A 26,784-nucleotide genomic window follows, 5' to 3' on the forward strand; every position below is an offset into this window, starting at 1 on the left:
TATCCCTCAAATGAAAAATGAAATTCTTTTATTGCAGATATACGTATGTATATATAGACAGGTGCTACGCCTTGTACTGCACAGAGTATGTTGAGAAGAAATACAACCGATACCATGCGGAAGAGACAAAACAGAAACAACTTCCCTTCTGAAGAGCTTTGTGGCATCAAAAATACACTGATGCATTGGATGTTAACTTTCAGAACTCTCATTTCAACAAGTTTTACAAGAATGTGAAGCAGGGTTCACAGGTACACAACCAGGGTAGAGCTAAGGCTGGATCTTTTCTGTCACTGTTCCGTCATTTAGGCCATAGTAAACCTTCGACGCCATGCCAACAAAGATTCCTGTCTCCACAACACCTGCAAAAATCATTGCAAGGTAGGAAAATAAATTTTTGAACAATAGAATTTAACAAAGTTTATCATAGAAGATTAGATTTTCACAGTCTTAATTTCACATAACTGGTATGTTACACTGGTAGGTAACATTTCCTTGAGTACGAGGAGAAGACGAAAACAAGAGACACAAAGGGACGAACTCAAGTTCAAGTTTGTCCCTTCGTGTCTCTTGTCTTCGTGTCGTCTTCTCCTCATACTCAAGGAAATGTTACCTACAAGTTCATTACACCTGCTCGTTTGCCTCTTACTTCTTTGCTCATGTTATACATACGATAGTATACTATCCTGATAAATTCAACTATGTACAGCATAGAGCGAAGAAGCACCGGAAGACACCTTATTCTGGGTTTTCACATCCTGGAGTGTCCCAGAGATACCCACAGTGTCCTGATTCGCCATTCCTCCTTCGCCACCCCCTCCTCACTTGCGCTGCACATGGCATAGCTACATAGCTCTACATGGCTTTGGAGTGACTTCGGTTTCAAAATGACATGCTGGCACACTCAATACGACGCAGCATTCAAGAGGAAGGTCACATTAGAAGCTGCAGTCGGCGGGAATTGTGCAGCGGGAAGAAAGTACGACATCCCCGAAAACAACGTGCGGTGATGAAGGAAAGACAATGTCTGCTGGACAACATGTCCGTCAGATGTCTGCCTTAACAAACCATTTCAGGATCATGTTCAGCGGGTGTATAATGAGTGACTGAGCGCAAACAACGCGGAGCTGACGCCGTCGGGACGATTGAAGCGGGCATCTGCATCAACCGTAGTGCAGTGGGTGGCCGATGCCTGGGCCGCCATACCAGAGACGATGGTCGCAACATCTTCAAAAAGTGTTGCATTTCAAACTCTCTAGATGGACTCGAAGACGACGAACTGTGGGAATGTGACAGTGACAAAGAAAACTCTGGCATCTCGGAAGTGGATAGTGAATGAATGTTGCGTTCGTAATGTTTTCTAGCACCCAGTGCGCTTCTGTTCAAAGTAAAACCTCCCGCCTTATATTTGCGTGTATGATTTTTATTTTATTTTATTTTTCTTCTACTTTGGCCCCCAAATAGCCCCTCGCCTTATAATCGAAGTTGCCTGATAGACGACCTGTGCCCCTACGTCATTGATTACGTAACACCGCCGTGCAAAGCATGCTGGTGAGCATTATCAGCCTCATCAGCCGACGCGTTTTTCCCGCTTTTTGCCCACCACAGCAAAATATAATCTTGAAGCGGTCTTCTCACGACGTCACATGTTTGTAAACAGAGGGTCGTCTATAATCGAATAAATACAGCATATCACAAGTTAACCCAGAATTTTTTTGCAAGCATGTTCTAATGAATCATATGCTCAGAAGCCACACAGCAGTTAGTCACACTATCAAACACCAATAGAGAATGTTGTCCATACAGTGAGGGTGGGACATACAAGATTCCAGAAACCAGTAGGGGACACTGAGAAGCTGTTTCGGTAGCTGCAGTAGCTACAGTTTTCCCCGTTATGTTGAATCCTCGTGCTGCAACCTTTGATCTTTGTGTCGTAGAATTTAATCCTTGTCCCACCACTTTTAATCCTCATACCCTGGAATTTAATCCCCGTGCTACCACACTTAATCTGTGTACCGTTCAATTTAATCCTCATATCACCACTTTTAATCCATGTACTGTGGAATTTAATCCTAAGTTTTTGCATCCTTTCTGCATTCACCACGTGAGTTTATAAACAATAGTTAGAGCCTGAAGTTTTAGGGTCTAACCCGATTCTTCCCCGAATTTGCACCCCGAATTGAAGGTTGCCTCTTTAGGGTCAAACCTGATTTTTACCCAGCAAATTGACACTACTGAAACATCTGTAGCAATGCACACTAGCTTGTTTGGCAGCAAACACAATTACATCACCATCTGTACCAAACCAGTACATTTCATTACAGTAATAGAGCCTGATTTCTCCACAAATTTGGCATACTGGAAGTTTTTCTACCCGAATTCACACGGATTTAGAGCACATGTTTATTTCCCCGATTTTTACTCCCAAATTTGGAAAAAAATATTTTCTGAAAACTTCAGGCGCTAACAATAATCAAGCAATATTATCTTGGAAATTCACGTGCTACACAACGTCTCAAGGCGGGCATCCTGTCAAATTTTTAAAAGCTGCATGGCCCTCACTGTATTGCATTTATTGACCACTACAGTGTTGACGATAGGCAGCTATGGATGATCACATGATCGATCCACACAAGTCAGTAACCTTGCTCTTATCAGGACTTGTCACTTAATGAATATTTATCGCCAACCCATGCAAAGCAGCTCATATCGATAAGGCGTTTTTTGGGGAGTCAATCTTTATTGTTCCTTATGAACAACACCTTATCAGTCTTTAGGTCCAATCATCTGATACGTAGCTTGTGGTGTTCTTATCAACAAATGTGGCTGTTTGTTCAGTTGGAATGACCTTATTAACAACTACTAGCACACCATATCAGCGGATAACTTCACACCCCACCCGTAGCCTGAAACAAGTGGTCACTTCCTATCAACAAGACCTGATGAGTCAGTCTAGTGAGTCTTCACCACGAAGTCTCTATCAATCTCAGTCTGTGTCTCACACTGAAATTAGTCAGTGATGTCATCAATCAATCAGCACTGATCAGTGCTTGTGGGTCAGTGAACCCTTATCGCTCCATTCATGATGAGGTAGTCTGGTTCTATCAATCAACCATGAATATTTTGACACACTGTCCCCTGATTCTTACTAAGTTTCACTGACCTTAATACACGTAACTGAGTCTATCCTTATCAAAAAATAGTAACCAACAGCTATTGCTAGGCACCTCAGTCAGTCAGTCCGCCCTTATCACGTTGCACATCAAGCCTTGAGCTGTAACCCGTTGTTCAGCTGTCTGTACTGTCACAAGCTTTTCAAGCAATCATTATTAGTCAGTCATCAGTATCAGTAGTCATATAGGCCCGAATCAATTATTAATACCACGAATTAAATGAAACAGTGGGTACTTCACTGGCGACTTGCGTGGGTCGATTATGTGACCATCCACAGCTCATTTAACTGTCACTAAATGGAATACTGCAAGGGCACACAGCTTTTAAAAAATCGTTACCTATCACTAATTTAATCATTTGATAAGGTGCCGGCTTTAAGATGTCATGTAGTAAGTAAGTTACCAAGATAATGTCACTTGATTATTGTTTATAAACTCATGAGGTGAATGCGGAAAGGATGCGAGAACTTTGGATTAAATCCTACCGTACAAGTATTCAAAATGGCGATATGTGGTCTAAACGCCAAAGCACATGGATTAAAAGTGGTGAACAAGGATTAAATCTGATGCTAGAAGGATTAAAAGTGGCAGCACAAAGATTAAATTCCATGCTATAAGGATTAAAAATGACTGCACGAGGATTAAATACAACGGGGAAAACTGTAGCATCACAATGATGTAGTCATATAACTGCTTTTATAATGCATATTTTTTGTATACATCAATATTTGAGCAAGCTCTCACTTATAATACTGAAAAGGAGTCACATCGCTCGGCATTTGCTTGTGTTTTTTGAGCATTCGTTGTTCGTCATCAAGCGTTTGTTTGTGTAGCTGCTGCATACAAATATGCATATGCACTCAGCTCCAGCTGTTTCTCTCCGTGAGCAAGATTTTTTCCCAATTTGTGACCCTTCATGTAGCACTTGGGGGTAACATATCACGACTGATTGCTCCACTCAGGGTCAGTGTCTACTTTTCACCTCTGGGGGGACAAGTGGGAAATTTGTGTGTGTACTGTCAATGGGAATAGCTTTGTCTGCCACCCATTGGTTCCTTCTAAGGGTGAGGATGGGCAAAGTCCTGATGATTAAGTCCTGATTTTTGTTTGTTTGTTTTTCTTTTCCCCTTTCTTACCTGGGAATAACAAGCCACCATAACGGTGGCTAACATTTCCCCCTTTTTTATATATAATAAACATATTCCCCCCCCCCCCCTCATGATGCATGGCATCCATAAGACACACTGCCAAGCTCAGAGCCCAACATACAGCTCTTATTTTGATCACAAATCGTATTGAAGTTGCACACTAGAATCCCATTTCAAGAAATGAATGTCTGAGCCATGAAGTGTAAAACAATCTATTCAAAGCTGTACCATCACGAGAAGTGGCAAACAATTTTGAACAATTTGTGTTAAAAATGTCTTACCAGGAATCATTTTCAGTGCAATGTTTGTCTCTGACCAGTTGTTTTGTGGGCTGAACTTGCATTCCAGTATGAAGTTTCCATTGTCAGTGACAACAGGCCCCTGAACAACGAAAAGGAACAGGAGGTATTTAACAAGGCCTGGGCAGATATTCTTCTTTTATGTTCCTTTTTCATGAACATGATGGGAGGCCATCCCTTCCAAGTGAAGTTGCACTCACACATTTTTTTGCTGCTTGCCTCAATTCTGCTTTGTTACCTAAGAGCTTTTCAATTTTCTTTTGAGCAGGTACATAAGCCATTGGAAGCACTTCAACAGGAATACCTTTCTTCCAATTTTCTCCTAACGTTGCAGAGTCTTTCCTGTGACATAAACATGGAGAAAACACAGTTCAAGCGCAGTCCACAAGTGTAACTGGAACTCATAAAGAGTCTGATATGCTGAAGATTGAAAACAGATTAAAAAGGGACAGCAAGTTTCATAAGACAGTACTCTCATAGTCATAGTAATGCAAGAGAAGCACAAGATTACAATATAACCATCTAGAGTATTATGGAGTATATGATTATGGAGTACATGATGAAGCACAATGGCAGTGTGGTAAGGAATAATGAGGTTCTGAAGCAGTATTATTTCTTTATGTACCATTCCCCAGAATATCTAATCATTTGAATACTTTTAAAAATTTAAGTAAGTACAAGAAGTCTAATACTGTACAGGTTAATAAATTCTTACTAATCACTGATGATAGAACCCATTAGATTATTTGTTTCAAGAGCACAGTTTGGGTAGCCTTCCTAGCATTAGGTATTATGCCAAATACAGTCACGTCTCGTTTATCCATAATGCTGTCAACCGGAAACCTCATTATCTGCTCTGTGTTACCGGGAACAAACTTTCTACCAATAGCTTTTTTATTCAGTTATCCAGAATTAGTTATCCGTATCTGGACGTGTAGCACTGGAAACAATTTTCCATAATCTGCGTCATCCTGGCTTGCTCCTACGGAATTGTGTCAATGGTCGCTGCCTCTGCCATTTGCTGGGGGTTTGCATTGTCCCAGGGAAACATCATCCTTCGCAGAAGCCTTCTGTGCACACTTCTTTGCTCCCGTTGTCCCCTTTTTGCTTAGTTACTGGCCAGGTCAGTCACTGCTGTGCTGTGCTGACCAACAGCAGAGATAACTCCCCGAGAAGCAGAAGAGGTGCCCAATATCCACAGGGAACAAAAAGGTCCACATACGAGCATAGGCTATAGGAGCGACCAGGAAGCACTTGTAGTCTGCAGGCCCCAAAGAGGCACTGGCTGTCTATGTCGGCAGACACGCTGTGGAATAGGGAGAGGTGGCTTTCCAGGGGCCCAGCTGAATCACAAGTGAAACAAGCGCGGATACCTAAGTTCCTAGGACTCGAAGAGGCGCTTTTTGCTTGGTCTGGTAGCATGAGAAGTCAGAATGCTGTTGTCAGCGAAGATATGCCCATCGAAAAAGTCAGGGTAATAGAACTGCATTTAGGTAATCAAGATTCAGCTCTTGGTTTCGTTCCCTGGACTTCATTGCCTTATCCAGACTGATAGAAGGTGGGATCAAAGGCGTCTGGATAAGCAAGACATGACTGTATACCCAGAGGGCGTTACACGTTTTTTCATCCACTCCACTTTCACCAAACAAATACAACCATAGACTGCATGAATTTCAGAAATGACTTCAGCGATTAAACTGTAGCTGCAGGCTCTGCTGGATCAAATTGTGCAAAAGTAAAAGTACTCATATTAAATGATTTACACACCTCATTTCACAAAGTGTTCTCCAGCATTTGTTGTGAAACGTGTACTAATTTCACGTGAGATTTCCACATAGTACATATTTGAAACAATATTTGAGAAATATAGTAACTTCACTGCAAAACTATTATGTCACACACCTGTAATCAGCGACCACAATGAACTCTTTGGCACAAGAAGCCACAACCTTTTCTTGGGCAAGACACCCACCACCTCCTTTAATCAGTGTCAAGTTGGTGTCCACTTCATCTGCACCATCGATAGCTACATCGATCTTCACAAGCCAGAAATATGAAATCAGGCAGATACACGAAAAGGTAATCACAAAACAAAAAAATCTCAAAAAGTTTCAGATCTTGTGTTTATAATAACTCCATTGAAAAGGGGCTTGCTACCAGAACAGCTAAACTTTCTAAACTCTGAACATAGAGCTATGTTCTATTCCAACAAGGAACATGCAAAAATTAAATAGCTTAAATGAGTAACTTTTGTGGAAGAATGAGCAAATTATAAATATAGTAGCAAATGCCATCAATTACACTCTAATTACAAAAAAAAAATAATCATAGCAGGGACAACATATCTGATGTTAGGCAGACACTCGGCAATTCAGGTTACGCTTACCTCGGGGTGTTCCTCAAGATCTGTCAAAACCAAGCGATGCTTCCTAATCAGCTCTTTTGCCTATCACACAAAAGACACCCATCAAAATTTTTATCTTTATTTTTGCCTCACATATCATATGAGCATGACAATGAAAAGCAACTATTTCCAGCACTATTAGACATACCGCCTATACAAAATGGAAAATGATGTAATCACCAACTATAATTGCAATGACCAAGAGTCGTACAATGACTTTTAATGTAACCAAGTAATGACTACTAAAGCAATCTCACTAGACTAGAAGATGGGAGTGTAGCATGCTCATGTATCACCAACAAATCAAACACTGCCGGGCTACAGCAGACATTCTTACAACAGTGGGGTAGACCATGTGACATACTTCCCTCATCCTTCATGCCTACAGAACCACGGCAGCATAAAATGCATGTTCTATTCTTGAGACATGACCCTAGTGTTGCTAATGTTCCCGTGCTATAATCAGGGTTTGTTACTAATTTCACAGGAAACAAAATAGAAACTGTAAAAACAAGAATCCAAAACTTTCCTTACCATTACCAGAAATCGAAACCGTAACGAAATCAAAGGGTGGTAACGGAAACCAAATTCATGAATTAGTGCTTCACCGAATTCATGCTGATGGACGTCATCACACTGTTGGTGGCTAGCACCTGTCGTGGGTTTCCCTTAACCAGCCAAACACGTGTCAACAGAAGGAATTAGCACAATAGATGAGCAATTGTGGACTACAAATTATGCTCCATAATTAACTGCAAAAAATACCTGCAGAACGTATCCAATTACTTGGCTTTTCTGTTAATTTATTTAGGGAGGCATGCAGCTATATGCGGCTAGCACTGTATTAATAAGTTACCATATGATGAGTGTAGACCATGGTTATGCATGTGTATGACTTTCCCATATCTCGTTTACAATTTTAAAACAAAATCGTCAAGATAAATACTGATATTTTTATAACCTGAGCAGCCTCACAAGCCTTGAACACAACTTAAGCGGACTACTAAGCAATCCAAACCACACGAATCCGCAACTATTGAGCACACGCCAAAACCGGCATTGGAAACAAAAGCAGCTCAGAAACAAAAGCGCTGTTTCAAAAACAGAAACAGATACTGGTATCCCAAGTAGCTTGAGAACGAAAACGGAAACAAAAAGTCGAGTTTTTCACGTACCAGGAACAGAAACAGAAACATTATTATTTTCATTAACAAACCCTGCTTATAATGTTCCTTTGAGTTGCAGTGACATAACCCTTCCCATTTGACATTCCATGACATTCCCAATCAGTTAGATGAATCTCTGACTAAGAGTAGTTGGATATTGGGGCTCTACGAAGTTGCTAGAAACTACAGTAGGAGGAGGATCACTAACATTTCTCACACTCATGCGCAGAGAAATAATATCACTGACATTAGACAGAAAACAAAAGAGAAAATCTTAACTGCATAAGCAGACCACACCTCTCAAGCCAAACTGCAGCAGAAGAATCAGAGTTTGAGCGGAAATAGGCCCCCACTAATCACATGTCCATATACGAGGGTGGTTCTATAAGTTTCCGGCCCGAGGTAGAAAATGCACGTGAATTTGAAAATGCGATTAAGGACGCGTGGCACCATCTGTGGGAGGGCCGGAGCACCACCCTCAACTCTCTCCATGCTTTTGTCGGTTGGAGAGCGGCATTTCAAACAGCCAGGGTGCACTCTTCAGTTAAAATGGAAAAAATCGAGTACCGCGCTGTGATAAAATTCTTGACAGAAGAGGGACTTTCGCCTAAAGAAATTAAAGCGCAACTGGACAACGTGTACAGGGAAACCTCTCCGTCGTACACAACGGTAAAAGACTGGGCTACACAGTTTCGACTGGGGCGAGAGTCCATTGAAGATGATCCACGCGATGGTCGTCCAGTGGAAGTGGTGACACAAGAAAATTTGTCTCTTGTCGAGGAGGAAGTGCTGAGCGACAGGCGTCTGAAGGTGAAGAAAATCTCAGAAAGGCTGGGGCTTTCCAAAACAACCGTTTTTTGCATCATCGGCGAGGGCCTTCACATGAAAAAGGTCAGTGCGAGATGGGTGCCACGACTTCTCTCGTCAGTTCAAAAGCAACAGCGCGTCGTCTGTGCCAAAGAGTTTTTGCAGCTCTGTCAAGAGAACGAAGAAGAAATATTGAAGTCAATTGTCACAGGGATGAGACTATGGTGCTCTACTATGATCCCCTTTCGAAAAAGGAGTCGATGGAATGGCGCAAACCAGGAGAAGCACCCCCAAGAAAAGCCAAGGCCACACAATCCACAAAGAAGATCATGGCAACAATATTTTGGGATTGTCACGGGATCCTCCTCATAAACTTCAAACAGAGGAACACCACAGTGAATGTGACTTATTATGCTTCACTCCTGCACCGACCGTGAGACGCCATCAAGGAAAAGAGGAGCGGCAGGTTGAGTCGAGGTGTCCGGTAGCTCCAGGACAATGCCCCTGTCCACTCAGCTTCTGTTGCCAAGGCTGCACTTCGAAGAAATCCAACACCCACCCTACAGTCCAGACTTGGCACCGAGTGACTACTTCCTGTTCTCAAACTTGAAGAGGGATCACAGAGGACAGAGATTTCAAAACAATAGTGAGGTGCAAGAGGCAGTTTTCCAACATTTTGCGGACAAAACTTCGGACTATTTTTTCAAGGGTATAAGAATGCTGGTTGAAAGGTGTCAAAAGTGCATCGAAGTTAAGGGTGACTATGTCGAAAAGTGATACACTTGTTTCGTCTCTATGACTATTGAAAGTTGGTCGGGCCTGAAACTTATGGAACCACCCTCGTACACAATTCCTTGGTAAAGCCATTGTCTGCTACAAATGCCTCTAAACTATGTGACCAGCAACATTTGGGTGCACGACAAAGAAGGGAAACAGATTACAGCTCTACTGCTCCAGTCACACCCGAGATTGCATCAACTATGAGCAGTCCTTTTCACCTGCTTGGCTGATATGCAATCACTTTGCAGGCACCTTCAGCACATGAAATAGTTGGGACACAGCTAGCACTGACCTGAAATGATGTAGGCACACAGGCAATCTTCCAACCGCGTTCTTTGATTCTCTTTGCTGAAAAAAAAAAAAATGTGTAAAACAATATATATATTCTGGTTTAGGATAACAATTGTTTTTCATGGCTGGATTATTTTCAATATCATAATTTTTTGTCACTCATCTGAAAGCACTGCAAGCATTGCAAGTTCTTAACTCTTTAGTACCAGAAAAATCACTCCTCAAACTGTTCCGCAGTGTCATCTGCAAACCACAAACTACGGTAGTCACTTACTACCATAATTCCATAAAATATTCAGTAACACCCCGAAACTTGTTTCGTATGTGCATCCATGGTTATCTAGAAGGAATGGTTATCTAGGTTTCCATGGTTATGCTACAACAAACAAAAAAGAATTTTAACAATTATTGCTGGCAATATCTCATTGTTCTTGTAGCAAAGATTATGACAGCCTGGGAAAATACTTTTCGGTTATTACATAAGCTGAAATGTGTTTCTGCTTACATTATTTTTGAACCGGTGCATGATAAGCGGAAATTTTTTTCTGCTTACATTATTCTTGAACCAGTGCACGTGAATGAATACACTGTTTTATGACAGTGTGCATATCACTGTGGTGAAAGTGGTGACCTTTGTGAGGAAAACAACCTGTACTTACCCAAGTGCTCCACAGCATAAACAACTGTGCTCCCGCTTCCAATCCCCACAACATAATTGTCCTACAAATGTAAACAATTACAGTATTTATTCATATTATATACAATTATGCAAAATCGCTTTGTTACTCAAGGCCTTTATTATTATTCTTCACTTCAGTTGCAATGTGAATAAATAACACTGCCAGATCGCAGAATTAGACAAGGAAAATATACGCAAGTAAAATCTAACTGATTCTATATGAGATATTTGAAGTGTATGCTACTTTTCTTCCAGTGGTCTCCAAACAGTCGGGCATTCACACCCTTCAAAGAAGGCACCTGAAGTTCCAAGAAGCCCACATGAGGGGGTATGATATACTTCATGGAACACTTCAATAAGCTACCCCTGTATTAGCGCAAATCTTACGGGTCGCTTTGTTTAACATTTTACACTTGCAGCAGGTACAATACGAATGGAAATATTGTATTGGAAATATATGATATCAATGAAAATATATGACAAATATATACTGTAATACACTCACAACCCGTACTACATCAGACATCAAACTTTACAGTAATGCTGTTTATTTCATGCAAATCTCCAAAGCCTTTGCCGATATAAGACATCAATCGGAAAAAGCTTAGTATGAACAACTCTTATTTGCTGAAATTACAGTACTTCATTTGCCACTGTCAGGTTATTTGACATGCTTTTTTTTTTCACACTTTGATGGTGAAGGTATTCCAAATTACAAATTGTGCCTTTGAATTAGGTGCAGTGCACTTTATGCAAAATTTTTAACCCCAGTTACTTTCTCAAAATGTGATTCCAGCTTAAGGTTTGAATGTTTTCCATGTGTGCATAAATTATATAGGAATCTTGGCTTCCATATATGTGGGGGTACAATGGCTAAGCGGTTGATTTAAGAGTGTGCTGCTTGAACAAGATCAAACAAATTGCCATGCTAGGCTACTGAACTAATAGGAACAGCACCCTGAGAACTTCGTTCGATGGTGGGTGGTGCCGAACATGTATGATCGCACAACTGTAATCACTTTAGCTTGATTGATTTCTCAGTTACGTACGCTAACACGGCCGCTCAAAACTGTAAATGTTGTCAAATAGGTCAATTGTCACTTGTCAAAATAGGTTCCTCTGCATGCTACTGGAAGCGTACCAGAACTACACAGCAAAACTACGTGGCACAGAAGTGTCAGTGAAGTATCAGATAAATTCCTCGTGATCTAACACGCTCCCCTTCACATCCTCCTTCAACCACAGCACAGCCGGAAATATGTGTAACATCAAGATATCCCTCACTGTGTGCGATTCCATGTCTCTAGCGATGTGGACACTTCATAAACATACAAGGAAAAGACGGCAAAAGCGAATTAACTAAAGTTGTGACTATGGCTTACTCTACTCTAAATATAAAGCGCAGAAAAAGTGCCTATACATAACTTTACCATATTATATCGCAACCAAATATCAAATGCACATTGAAAAAACGTTGAATGCAAGTCTTTCGTTTAAATTGTATTTGCAGTATGGCTTTCGTGTCATCAAGTACGAGCAATTATCACAGGAGCAATTCAAATGCATGTTGAAACTTACTTTTACGTGGTTGTCAACTGCCCTCTGTGCCGCTGCTTCCTTCGCTGCTTCAACCAGATCCATTGTGTCCCTGGTAGTTTGATGAATGCTTTGTGTGGTGACTAGAAACTGGTTAACAAGGCTCTGAGTCAGGCGCTGCCCGCAATCTGCGACAGAGAGGAAAGGACCCAGCACCCTACATGCTACGGAGCGCATCATCCCAAGGTAGCTAGACGCATCTTCTGAACATCTCCCGCATCTCCTCTCTGGCTCTCTGGTAAGCTTGACGATAGGGCTGCAGCCCGGACACCCGCCAACACATAAGAGTTATTGGAACAAATGCTGAGAAACTCCGGGGACAATGCAGAGGGGGTGAAAGTGGTGAAAGTTAAAAATGAAGATGTAAGTGCAAAGATTACACAGTTCCCAGACATTCTCCAAGTAGTACATTGATAAAAGTACCAATTTGGGCCTGTTGGTCACGTTAAAACAGTGCGTCCGTCCGGTGTCGTCTTTATTTGTTTTTAGCACTGTTTTAGCAATTTTATTGACTGATACATTGATACTTCTGTCCAAACGTTCTGATCTGCTCCAGGATCAGGGCTTTTTGTTGTTCTTCTCTCTTTTTTTTTTCTTTGTTAGGGCCGCGAAGCAACTGTGGCTATGAGCGGCGTACAGACGTGGGCAGATAGAGAGAGCACAGCAGGAAGGAGTGGGGGACAGCGAGTTAGTGTGCATCCTGGGCCGACTTCAGGGAGAACTGTGCCCATTTGTCTGGAAAGTCTGCCGGAAAACCCAGGGAAAATCTGAGACAGCACAGCCGGTGGTAGGATACGAACCCACCACCTCCCAGTCTTCAGCATGACCTTGGCTACCATCAACGAGCGAATGCTTTTACCCGCTCGGCCATGCCGTTGGTAGGGATTTTCCTAGGATTTTCATCTCGGGGGTTTGGTATCTTGTAGGGGGAAGTGTGACACCCCATATCTGCTGGCTTTTCTGGCAAGTATTTTTTGGGGAAGGTGTTGCATAGCATACTAATTGGTAGCAGTTAATTGGTAATTCTTCCAGCCGCTCCTTCATTGCCTTATTGGCGGTAAACGAGACTGATTTGTATCAATTCTGGAAGCGTCACTGACGCCTGTACTTGTGTTCACACTAATAATACTTATTCAGTGACAGGAGCGATCGGGAGCAGGGACAAAAAGTTACTTTATGAGACATATCCTCCCTTGGAGTAGCAGCACATTACTGTAGAAGGTTAAAAGAAAGGAGGTAGAAAATATTTTTCAGGGCTTGCAGTATTTTACTTTAATTTTTTTTTTTTTAATAGGTCCAGACGTATAGCACCAAACAGGGAGTGTGTACTGTAGCCTTTGTTCTCCATGTTGCCTTGCGCTTCGGAATAGACCATGTTTGCTGGTGAAGATAAAGTTAAGTGTAAACAACTCGTGACAAGCTAGCTATCGCGAAGAAAGTCGAGTTGCTCGCGCGGCTCAGTGGTTAGCATGTTAGCGGTTAGCCATGTCACGTCGAGACTGGGATATGTACCCGGGTACGAATCCCGGTGCCGGCTGTGCTGTCTGGGGCTTTTCCTGGGTTTTCCTCATACGCTGTCAAACATATGTCTGCACAGTTCCATTTCTATAAATCATCTGCAGACTATATTTTTACATGCGATGGATAGAAATGACTTCTCCCGCAGCGTGCATGGTTGGCTGTAGCCATTCCACGCGCCCTTACTTCTTACTTAATTATTACTCCTGCTCCCCATGAAACACACAAAGCGTGAACGGAAATTTAACTGGTAACCAAGATGCTTGTTTTGGTAGATCCAACAGGTGCTGTGACAGAATGTAGCTGTCTGTGAGGGCCCTGATGATAATATGTCCTTCCGCGAAGTAGCAATGAAGGGTCCTGCAATATCTCCATTCAAGACCATGTGTACGGAAGGAGATGATTATCGAAGCAGGATGAAATATTTTCCGTAAAGCACGGATCATCAGCGGGTTGCCAATTATGGCAAGCCATCGGGAAAACATATCTGTCGCCAACGGTACCCGGGTCAACAAGGCGCAACGAGCGACCAACGCTCGCATTTCCGTGTCGTAGATATAGAATGCGAGTCTCGTACTGTGTACTTTCTTTCGCTCGCTTTTGGATGTCATCGGTATAAAGAAAGCGAAGAACATTCCTGGAACAGCTGACTTCAGAGCGCCCACAGCAGAAGCGACGCGTGCCTTTTTTTTTTTTTTTTTGCACGAAAACATTTTCGACATCGAAAACGGGAACCTATGTAATCATATCAGCCGCACAAAAAAAAAAAAAAAAAAAGCCCAATGCACTACCAGCTCCGGTGGCGCAGCCGTAACGCGTGCGCTTGGAGACTGGGAGGTCCGCGGTTCGAATCCCCGGGCCGGCTGTGCCGTCTGGGGTTTTTCCTGGGTTTCCCTCAGATGTGTAATAGGCGTATGCCGGCACAGTTCCCCTGAAGTCGGCCCATGGACGCAGCTATCTTCCCCCCGAGCGGATTCCGCTCGGTCTTCCACTTCACCCTTTCCTCTCCTCCTCTCCACCACCTTTCCCTTCCCGAGAAACATGCCGCCTAATCAGGCAGGCAGACCTCTCGGGTTCCTCCCAACGACACTCCTCCTCCTCCTCCCCCCCCCCCCCCAATGCACTCTAAAGGCAGATGGTGGTGGTGGTGGTGGTGATAGGGCTTGCCGTTGTCGGCCTCACGTATGTGGGCAACGTCACGACTCACGCCCTGGGGGAATGTGCGTCCTGGGCCGACTTCTAAGGGAAGTCGGCCTAAAGGAAGTCTAAAGGCAGAGCTTCACCGCATGCCATGCTCTACGCCAACCAGTGCGCTGAATGATACAGAACTTTCCTTTTCGGGACCTGGCATTTCCTCATCGTGGGACTGAGTATGTATCCAGATTATCACAAACGAGTGTATGCCTGCCATTTTCAACAAAACGGGAAAAGGAAAGAGAACCATAACGTTCTGTATGGTGATTGGTTCTGGTGATTGGTACGATGGTGATTGGTACGATGGTGATTGGTACGATGGCGAGCCCTTCCGCCAGCACCACCTGTTTTCTTTTTGTCTTGATTTTTTTCCTATAGTTGTGACGATGCCATGATGCGATGATGAGTGCGGCCAACAACGGCAAGCTACTTCGACACCCCTCTGTTTTTAAAGTGCGGAGTCACTATTAATCTTGTTTTTACCATCACTATCATCGTCCTCGTCATGTGCATCGCTAGTAAACAATGTACTCACGCTCCATATCTTTGCAGTTTGTTCGCCCCCCCCCCCTTCAGATCGAATCGGCTCTGCATATAATTGATTTATTTGCCGAATTTGATTTGTTCTTACATCCTGTGGATCTATGTTCGTTGTATCGGGACATCGTTTTGTCTTGTTGTTTCTGCTTCACAGCACAGGGCTTCTGGTTCACGGGGTACCTCGCTGTTTATCATTCAATGGGAAAAGAAAGACCAAACAAATAGCTGACGACGTCACTCAGTTTATTACACAAACGTACAGGACCTGATTGGACAGATCATATATAAATGTCGCTATGTACATATTTACAAATGGTTTGTAATAACAGGACACATGAAACCCAGTTAATGCGCAGTAAAGATTACGGCACACCGGTGCACCGTTTACGTGACGTGTAAAAGACACATACAATACATGACTAATGCACACAACACGACGATAAAAAGTACTTGAATGAAATGTGGTTCGATTGCGCAAAGAATAAGAAAGAGAAGGACGTAGAGGATGCTGGGTGGTTTCTGCTTACACAGAACAAACTGCTCAAGATGTCTGAGGAATGTTACCACCAGCCTTTGTGTCCGGCGGCGTCGCCTCCGTAGCCACTAAAGACATCTTCAACATATCCGTAGTGCACGTCACCCCCATGGCCGCCAAAGTGACTGTCGAAGCTGAGCCTGCGAAAAGTATCGAGATTAGTATCGAGTGAACCACGATATCATATTTCCATGCACGTCAATTTTGACCACATGGCACACGGTGTTTATTGTTCTTTGCGAAAGTCGGCGAGTGAACGAAAACTGTACGTGGTAGCGTTTGGCGTACCGGAAGTCAAAAGTGCTATCACGCGAAGCACGGCTGCCCGGGTGGTACAGTAGCCTCGACACTCCAGAGCAATCTTATCGTATGACGTGTAAAAATTATTTGTAGTCTAGAACATTGATATATTCTATGTCATTATATAACCCAGCTTCCAAATGGATGACCCAAACAACAATATCTCGAGCATGGTGGCACGGCCTCATCGGTGCAGCGATTGGCCTTTATCAGTAGTTCAATTGAGAGCGGACGAGAAGCAGTGGCGGATCAAAGGGGCGGGGGGGGGGGGGGGGGGCGATACCCCCCCACAAAGCATTAGGTGAAACATTAGGTTTCCCCTCTCCCTCCGCTCGCTACGTGCTTCGAGAAACCTCCCCACCCCCAAAGTCAGGGTCTGCACCCGCCCCTGACTCAAGACTGTTCTCAAGATGGGATTATCGGTCGAGGCCGCGAGCAACAGTTGTCTAAACCACACGTGCTGTGCTGTGAGATTTCTGAGAACGTTAATTAAATAAAGGCCAGCGGAGTAGCCAAAGGGGGTTTCGGGGTTTTAACCCCCCCATCGAGCTCGTACGTTTGGTAGTGCATTTGAGAAAGGAAACACTGGGGTGATATCCTCCTCCCCATCTAATGTTTTCGTAGAACCCCTTACTGTAAAAGATCATGTAATTCATAACACCGCAATGCACTGTTAAATCAAAACTTCGTCACATAACACCCTCCCAGACAAACATTACACTTGCACATGGAACCCCTTACTTAGCTACCAGAAGACGACGTGTTTACGCAACTTGGACCATGCCACCCACTCGCTGGCGCCCTCGACCAGGTTCGATCTTGCAACCTTGGTCAAGATGATAAATACTTTTATGTACCTGTATAACATCTTTTCTCAATGTCATTGCTGCTCTGTGTTCCACAAATGACCCTCATAACGCCTGTTATTCGAATGTCATTTTGCCGTGTCTTTGAACAGCCTCAAACGAGGCAGGGGTATCGTAGCACAACGTGCTAGAAACTGGTGTGCATAATGTTAACTGCCAGGCACAGGGGCTTTCCCGCCACCCCCCACGCCCTAAAATGCCCCCAAAGTTCTTGCACCACCACACACACACACACACACACCTCAAATAGTGCCCGAAAGACAAAAACAAATGCCAGAAAAGCATCAGATATGGGTGTCACCAGCATGGTAGCCCGAAAAATATTTCGGGGGGGGGGGGGGAGGGTATATGGGGGCTTTACATAGGGTGGAGATGTTTCCCTCTCTCAAATGCACTAACAAAGGTACGACTGCGGGAGAGGATTTGAACCCCCTAACCCCCCTGTCTACACCCATGGGTGTCAACCCGCCCTACGGAATCCAACGGGAATCCAACAGCCTCATGGTAAAAATCGCTGGGAAAATCCCTTTCGTTAGGCACTCCCCTATGCCGCCGCATGCCCAATAGACGAGTTCAAAAAATCCCAGTGCTCTTTGCGCACGCATTGCATCCTGGACGCTTGCTGAGCGGGGGAACGAAGAATAATCCTTCACGTGTCGCTTTCGCTGGCCCTGACACGTCGTGGACAATGGACCGGTAGGGGAGAAATCGAAACAGTTTGGAGGCCACCCGTTTCTTTCGTATTAGTAAACTCCCACAGTTCAAAGCGGCGCTAAGCACTCTGGGATTTTCTGAATTCGTCTATTGAGTTGTGTTGTTTGGGTAGGCAATGGCGCGGCTGCTGAAGAGGGTATGGCCGATCCCAACTTTTCAACCTTGAGCCTTTAAGTGGTCTTGAGCAGAAGTGACAAGTAGGTCACTGGCTAAATTCGCCTTTCCCTGCGAAGCACACCTTCCCTTTTGTTGTTTTTACGTGCTATGCTCACGTATACTTACGGGACGTGCTGTGCATCGAGCATGGGCTTGGCACCACCCTGCCAACCTCCATGCCAACCTGCATCCTGCCAACCTGCATCCTGCCAGCCTGCACCTTGCCAGCCTGCACCTTGCCAGCCTGCACCTTGCCAACCTGCACCTTGCCAGCCTGCACCTTGCCAGCCTGCGTCCTTCCAACCTGCGCCCTGCCAACCTCCATGAAGTCCAATGCCATGGCCATGGTGAGCATGGCTAGTGATGACTGAAGCGACAGCAGCGAGCCCTGTAGCACCGATTCCCAAGAGGGATGGGATTTTACTTGCTCCCATAATGGCAGCGAATGCTGCGATTTTGTGTAATTTTTTATGATGCTTATGATGTTTCATTTGCTCAGATGGTTCGATCATACAAGTCAGGAGGACGATGGCACACCATATGGCCAAACACCTCGTGGACACCATGGCTTCAGCAGCTGCAAGGATAAAACAGGTGTGAGTGCTAGAGTGCTGTCGTGGACAACGGTGTCGGGACAGACGGCACGACACAAGTAGCTTGTGAGCTGTCTGTGTTAATATTCTCCCTGCACCCTGCTCAATTGAGTCTAAGGGTGAGGCGATACAGAGATCGAGGTTCCTTACGAAGTCATCCTGTCCGAGCAAACTTTGTCACAGTTCATTCTTGTGGTGGCGCTTTAATGAACTTCGACAGCGGTTGAACACTACATCGGTACTCAGTTCTATGCACCCGACATTTTAAAAGGCAAGCCAGGGCCATGCTTACAATTAAAAAAAAGAAGAAAAAATTGGACAATGGCTTAACATGTTCACCTGCTTTGCTATCATGCAATTCACGGTTATAGGGCCCCACCTTTTAGGGTAAAATCCGATTTCAGTCGATATCAACCTGCACAAAATCAACTATGCCGATTCCCTTTGGCATTCCACTCCACTGTACGAAAATAAAAAAAAAAACACAGAAAGAAAGAGAAACGACAGTATACGTTTCGACGCTTGCATAAAAGCCATCCAGACTGTGGTCAGGTGAAATCTGGACGCCTTCATCAAGCATCAGAGCGTGACCTCGTGAGACCACGCTGGGTTTAAAGCAAGACTGAATAAATTTAACTTACCACTTCGGAGGATTATCCTCAGTAAGTGCGCCAAGACAAGAACTATCTGATGTTTGACTCCATAGAGGCCAACTTATATAGCTTCTTCTCCCCCATTTTGAGTTCAAATAATCGAAATTTGAACGCGAGAGGGCGGGGTGAGGTTAATTGAATTTTGGGTCATGCACCACTGTCACGTTCCATGCAGCCAACGGCAGAGCATTCTGCTTGGAGGAAGCACATACGTAATAAGTGACAGGGGAAGAAGGACAGGCAGCAAGACCAAACGGCACCTTCGTCTATTTCGGTCTTTAACAGAGCCTCGTGGAACGTGTCTTTGAGAAAGCAACGCACGCACAAACCTCACCGCCTGCCGTGTCTCTAAGAGGAAGAAATGGATGAAAGTGACATAGCGTGTCCACAGTTTCATGTATCAGGCTCCACGGCAGTGCGAAGGTGATTCGAGCGACAACGTTTCGATTCAGAATCTTTTACTGTCCTGCACTTTTTACAGTACGAACGCATTCCTGGAATGCATTCCCCAAATTATGATGAATTATGAAAACGATTGCTAGATTACAAGTTTTCATTAATCACTCCCTTGGACACAATCATATTACGTGCACAACAGGAAGAAGGTGACGCAGGCAGCATATGCATATCCCCGCGTTTGGTGTTAAGACAAGGAGACGTCCGAATAAAGGGGGAGAACAGAGTGCAAGTTAATGTCTACTGTTGCACTTTTGTTTGTTCGTCCCCTTGTCTTAACCCAAAACCTACGAATATGCTCCTACGTCGTGTTTACACCAGCTTGCTGGCATGACCACATTGAGTCAATTACTTTAAAAGACTTAAAGAAGTTGGGATATTTAAAGCGATCCTTAAAAGCTTCTTCAATGGAGACCAAACTAGTAGCGTATAAAACCTTAATATGACCGATTTTGGAATATGCTTGTGAAGTTTGGCACCCTTATCATATAACAAATATGAATAAACTCGAGGCTGTTCAAAACAAGGCCATTCGCTTCATATACTATCTAGGTATACGATCCTTTTTCTCTCTTTCTCTCTCTCCCTCTCTCTTCGTTCGGCTCTTCCACTTCTAGAACTTACACCGTTATGTACCAGGCGTCGGGCACTTCGTCTGAGGACTTTTCACTCCATAGTCAATCGTGTGTTAAAAATTCCGTTCGATAGCTATGTGTCCTTTGCTGGTGCTTCTTCCCTGAGAAGTGCTCACAGTTTGAATCTTATGCAGTACACATATGTAGTATCCTATGTAGTATACACAAGTTTAGGTTTTTTTCCCACGGTGCATTTATGAGTGGAATGCCATTGATGGTAATGTTCGTCACTTGTCTTCCACACAGTTCTTTGATTTACCTCTGCTGCAGCCTCGCCTGAGGCTGCAGTATATTCAAATAAATAATAAATAAATAACCCTTTCATGTCCCATGAAAAGGGTTTTCGAGTGACCACCAAATAAGAGGCAGAAAAGAGGCTGCTATAGCGGCACAGCGTTCAGATTTTTATTGTGACCATATGATATGCAAACCATAATCTTACCTCGTCAACCTTTTTGTTTTCAGCGGAATAGAAACAATGGTGCACCCGGAAAAAAAAAAGAGAGGGGGGGGGGGGTTAACCCTGAAACCTTCCCTAGCTACGCGAGTCTCATTGCTTTCTGCTTAAGATGAAAAACAGTACAAGTGAATTTATATTATAGATAGCCTGTGAATAACGGACGGCATCCTCGGAAATTAGTTCCCTACTTTATTGCTTTCAGTGAATATATTGGTATCGTTACAGACGCTACAATTTATGTTTCTCATACCAGCCACTTAGTCTTTCATTTTGCTCTCTCGTAAACAAAAGGCTATGTAATAACCAAAGTAGAAGGTCACGAACGAGACCGCGATGAATAATATGAGGTACACAGAATTACAGGTGAAACGTTGTGGCCCCTTCTACATATTAATTGTTGTCGTCTCCCTACTTCTTACGTACGCACACATCCATACACACACACACGAGTATTTATTTCGACACAGTATAATCCGCTTTCGGACGACGCGTAGCACGGCGTCAGCCGCCTGAAACCCGTACAAGCACCAGTGGGGTCAAGCGGCAGGAGAAATTGCAGAAAATATGTTTCACTGACAGAAATCGGCAATTCCCTGTTTTCGCTATATCTCGAGGTGAGCGCGGCTAACATTGACAGTATCCGCATCCGCACTGTACCTGAATATGTTATCTTACAAACGTTTTCGTTTTTCGGCATGCTCGTCATGTTCCTGAGTGGTTCACTCTGGAACATGACGTCATCCAGAATTGCCCAGAAAAAGGCTGTTCCAGGCACAGCAATGCAAAGGATGACACACATCGACACCATTGGTCATAAAGCGAATTGTCATATTAACGAACAGTATATGACACGCATCAAAGAAAACCCTATATGCGTAACACGAGGCTGCGCTATTATTTATTGCGAGACAAGAACATCTTACAGTTTATTTGCGGAAGACATCCAATAAAAGTGACATCTTAGTTAGATTTTTTATCCGTAGTTTTTCAAATGATATTGCTCGTCCATCAACGAGGACCACTCGTTGAACCGACGGCGGCCATATCATCCAGGGAAGCATACACGTGCTCGCTCCCAACAACAAATAAGTTAATGACAATGAATGGGGAAATTCGCCACTTGAGGTGCGGCCCACTACCCCAAGGCACAATGGGGCAGGATGTGATGCTCGCCCCCATTCCCCTCCCATTTGTGCAAAAGAAATTTCGGTCATTGTTGGCTAAGCGAATTGTCATAAAGCGAGGATGTCAAATTAACGAGAGTCATATTAACGAGGTTCCAGATTGTATTTATGCCAATTGTCTGATTTCCGGTCTGGAATATTTGTGGATAAAATACGGAAATCCGCGCGAACCGTAGGGGTGCGCGGTTTTAACCGCACTTTATCCGCGCGGATTTCAAAATGGAGTATTTCTTCCCGCAAACCACGATGTAGCGCAGATATTTGCGCGGATCCGCGGATATAACCGCACCCGCGCACACCTCTATACTTCCTTTTGCAACAGAGCTTTTCATTAATTCTTGCAGTTTCAATGCTTCCCAAGGGGAGAGAGAGCGAATTTTTGTCAATTTTTTTTTGTTAACTAAAAAAAAAAAAGAACAAATAGAAACACCCCGAGCCGGGGAAGAAGGCAGACATCCTCGCGGGGACATTCACTCTGCGCTGTTTGAGGGAAAATACCCGTCAAAGAAAAACTAACACACGAAAAGCTTTTCTCGCTACTGTTCACATATTAGATGAGTTTTGCAAAAACAGCATCGCCTTTGCCTACAACTAGAGTCACTAAATAGGGGACTTTGGTGACTCTACCTATACACAACTGCTATGCTGTTTTTGTACAAAGGCGATTGCACTACGATAACATCAGAGCGCTGTCGTGCGAAAAGTCTTGCGTCAGTGCATGCTAGATAGGATTTCGACCTTGGTGCATGAGCAATGATCGGAAGTAGTGATCCTCTTTCACGATATCTATAGAGTAAAAGGCGTTCACAGAACGCCCTGGCTGGTCGTTAGTTTTTCAAAGAGATGGACGATATATAAGCGACTACGATAAAAACAGATCGTGCATGTGATACAAATTTTAACGATCTATCGGCACCGAGTTGAAATGACACATTGAAATTGCCCAAGACATCTATAGACATACATGGTGTTTCACCTAAAGTGATAAAAAATTCTAACTTGCGACGTGCCCGCCGGATGATTGTGGGACTTTCGGCAATTACCTTCTGGAAACCTTTGCCACCATTTAGGAGGGCTGTGGACAATTTTTAATTGAGGGGAGTTTATTTATCGTCCTCTCACCGCACCTTTCGCGCGCGCTTTCTTTTTTTTTTTTTTTTTTTCGACAATCAAGCAGGCGGGGCTAAAGCAGCACTATTACTATTTTTTTCGACTAGTTTTGTTGCCATACTGTGCCTAGTTTTTGTTGGGTCTGCGGTTATTCGTGGAGGACTTCATATTTCTGTAAAAAAAGTGAGGTTGGCTTGGCAATTTTCAATGTTCGACCCAAAATAAATAAATTTCCCTCAATTAAAAATCGTCCACAGCCTTCCTAAATGGTGGCAAAAGTTTCCAGAACGTAATTGCCGAAAGTCCCACAATCATCCAGTGAGTACGTCGCCAGGTAGAATTCTTTATCACTTTAGGTGAAACGCCGTGTATATTATCACCCGTATTTCACGTCCCGTACTACTCAGGGGAACCGTGGTATTTCTTGTCGGTCCTTGCTGGAACAGAGAACATGCTGCAAAATACGAGGCTTTGTGGCACGCTTTGAATTGTAACACAATTATTTTGGGTACGCTCATGTTTTCTTCGGTTCTAGTCATATCGGAATTAGCCATTAACGCCTCTCCCTGGAGAGTACTGATATGTGTAGGATGAGGAAATGATGCTGGGGATTTAGTTCTTATGGCGCTCAAGTAACTTTAGCTAGTGCCCAGAACCATAGTGCAAAGTGATGGAAACGGTAGTCAAAGAGTAAAATGATTATATTAAAAGAGACTCTAAACAAAGGGTGACTTAATAGCTGACGCGAGAGGTATATAATGACGAGAAGAAAAGAGGAAAATCATTTGCTTACTGTGCTTTTACGTAGCTCATTCAGCTCAACAGCAAACCGTGGAGGGTCGTTCTTACTGACACACATAATCTTAGGCTTTCTGGCATTATCTTATAGATGTACAGTCACGTAACAGACTGTATAATGCTTAGGATAATTTTTGCTTTTCACCTGTTACTTTCAAACTGCTACCCTGTGTGTTGTGCTTATGAATGTTTTCCCAAACGAGTGACATACTGTCCATGTCATTTGCATAATAGACCTCAGAAAAGAATATGAGGAAATATTTCCTGACATTTGGGTAGAACGCGTGGGCTACTGCGTCTTAGCAGTAACACGTTAGCCATTTTCTACAAAAGTTCGTCGCGCGAATGTAGTCAGACTGCAGGAGAAGCTGTTGGTTGGTGTAGTGTAAGCAAATATAAAACGGGTGAACCTTCCCACCTTCCGTTCCAGCACCTTTGCCGTTTCCAAAATGGCAAAGTGCGGGCGGACTTTTACAGCGACAGCTATTAGTGCCTCCGTTACCTGAGATCGCGGCGTCGGCAACGTTCGCAGAAGGAAAAGCGAAAAAACGACGACGAGGACAGTGTTAGTATGGCGCTTGATGTGATGTGATGTGATGTGATGTGAATAAAAAAAAATGGGGATGTGAGTTTCGACGTTTCGCTTGAGTAAGAGAACACCCTTATGATTCTGCTTCATGCGGCATGGAGATACCAGGTCCTGCAGACGCACAAGCTTCGCAGCGGGCGCGGGAACGCGAACGGAATCGGAAAGCTCGCGAAGACCCAGTTCGTCGTGCAGCCGAGACCGCAAACAAGAGAGTGCGACGTCAGGATACCAACGTGCGTGCCGCCGAAGCTGGGGCAAAACATCATATAGACTCGAAGACCTTGCAGTGCGCGCCGCCGAAGCAGATGCAAGGCGGACTCAGCGGCAAGACCTTGCAGTACGTGAGGCCGAAGCCGAGGCAGAGAGGCGTCAGAGGCAAGCGAAAGCTGAAGGAGCCACGAAGGGCAATTTCGGTACAGTTGCTCGGTGTGCGATCGCTTGTGGTTCAAGGATTATCTCGCAGCGCTGCCGTTGACTTGCCATGCTCTGCTTCGACGAGAATTCGACAGTTAAAATGACGGCCCAATGCCGACGGTGCTGTCGCTGAAATTCGTATTACACAACCGTAGCCGTCCTGTGATCTTTTTCTCTTGCGTTTCTTTCTTCAGACTAGTTAGCAGGAGAACTACACTGCTCGTACTCTAGTGAAAATAAGGCAAAATGATACGTTCACCTAAGATATGTTTGAACATCAGTTACGCAAGCTTGCCTATTTTAAATCAGTGATGAGACGTCATACAAATTGTGAGAGAAAATGCTTTAGAAAAACCGTAAAAACGTATATAATGCGAGGTATAGTACCTTTGTCATTATGCGTCATTTTTGTTTATCACAAAAAAATCAAGTCCTCTTAATTGTTATGTATCAATTAATATGTCTTCTCGCGAATTGCTGCGAGCTATTTCGTAACTAAAGCATATGCATTCAAAAGCAGAGCTTCACCGCATAACACACTCATGATCAGCTAGCACTCTGAATGGCATCGTTCTGTCTTCTGACTGCTGCGTGTTCAATATTAAAGAGACTTACGGCAATCCTGGCGCCGACATTTATAGTGATCATCTTGCGGAACTGCCGGAGGACGTCGCCCAAAAAGGGGCTTGCGAGCTCAAAGCTCATGATTCCGATGCCGATCCCGGAACGGTTCCCGGCGAAAAGATGAAAGGCTGAATGCTCCGTTTTTGGAGGGCGGCATGAAATAAAGATGATCCCGTTCTGTGGCGAGGCGACATAAGGAAGCCGGAAAGACGTCTCTTTCTGCTTTCTTTCAGAGTTCTACAACACGATAAAAAGGACACGATTCACACCGCGAGACATATCTGTGCGTCTTCCTATAAACGTAGAGGACAAACAAAGATCAACTCACTAGTCGCAGCAATAGAAAGAAGTAGTAACAGGATATATCGTTCTAGCAACACAATGTATATGTTGCATATGAATTGTGTTGTTATAAAATGGGCAATATGAAAGTGTACTTCTACACCCACGTGAATTTGTAAATACTGAAGGTACGAATGCACATGGGTGCAAAAGTCCCTATTCCTCTCTTCCCTATTGCTCTCTCTCTCTCTCTCGGATAAGTCATCGTGTAGGAGCTAACATTTAGTACATTAGGCTGAAGTGCATTGTAGTTTGTTTTAATACATTGCGTAGCAGCTTAGATTGAAAGGTAGTCGTGTAAGGAATTATTTCTGAACAATTTGTCATGGATCCTATATCCGGCGTGAGCTCCGTTTTATCGGTTTCATTTCCATTCAAGGCCTTTCTCGTATAGTTCTGTCGCTTGGAAGGCAGGACTGTGCTGGTGCGCTATCACAAACGAACATGTCTCACATATGGACTACGCGTTCTAACTGTATAGTTTTAACGGTCAAAGTTGGTAGAAGAAGAAAGGTATAGAACATGGGACAACGGTCCGCACATGTGATGAGCAATGTTCTACTGCAAGATCTCTTGGAACAATGTTGTTCAAGGTAATGATGATAATTCGTGGCTTTACGTCGCGAGACAACTGTGGCCATGAGCGACGGCCCATCAGTCGGTCTGCGGATTAATTTTGCGAACCTAGGAGTCTTTAACGTACACTGAAACCTCGTTTTTAACGTCCATTTCATTTAACGTCCCACGCTTAAGACGGCGT

At 43.9% G+C, this 26,784-nt stretch overlaps 1 protein-coding gene across 1 annotated transcript; it reads right to left on the bottom strand.

Moving 5' to 3' along the window:
• Positions 1-11: 11 nt before the first annotated feature.
• Positions 12-12,538, bottom strand: LOC135377603 (ribose-5-phosphate isomerase-like). Its single transcript, XM_064610138.1, has 8 exons — positions 12,326-12,538; positions 10,728-10,788; positions 10,070-10,125; positions 7,007-7,066; positions 6,523-6,656; positions 4,821-4,962; positions 4,603-4,702; positions 12-362 (listed from the first exon to the last, which is right to left on the bottom strand). Exons 1-8 carry the CDS (start codon positions 12,521-12,523, stop codon positions 271-273), a joined length of 843 nt encoding a protein of 280 aa, XP_064466208.1. The 5' UTR covers positions 12,524-12,538; the 3' UTR covers positions 12-270.
• Between the last annotated feature and the right edge of the window lie 14,246 nt (positions 12,539-26,784).

This window comes from Ornithodoros turicata, chromosome 1 (assembly GCF_037126465.1).
Source record: "Ornithodoros turicata isolate Travis chromosome 1, ASM3712646v1, whole genome shotgun sequence".
Lineage (NCBI taxonomy): Eukaryota > Metazoa > Arthropoda > Arachnida > Ixodida > Argasidae > Ornithodoros > Ornithodoros turicata.

What these genes read in the sequence shown, in the direction of transcription:
- LOC135377603 (XM_064610138.1), bottom strand. Translation starts at nt 12,523, where the DNA reads ATGATGCGCTCCGTAGCATGTAGGGTGCTGGGTCCTTTCCTCTCTGTC. An exon ending in TTATGCTGTGGAGCACTTGG is followed by an intron (nt 10,126 to 10,727) that starts GTAAGTACAGGT and finishes TTTTTTTTTCAG; the next exon opens with CAAAGAGAATCAAAGAACGC. An exon ending in TGCACTGAAAATGATTCCTG is followed by an intron (nt 363 to 4,602) that starts GTAAGACATTTT and finishes TGATTTTTGCAG; the next exon opens with GTGTTGTGGAGACAGGAATC.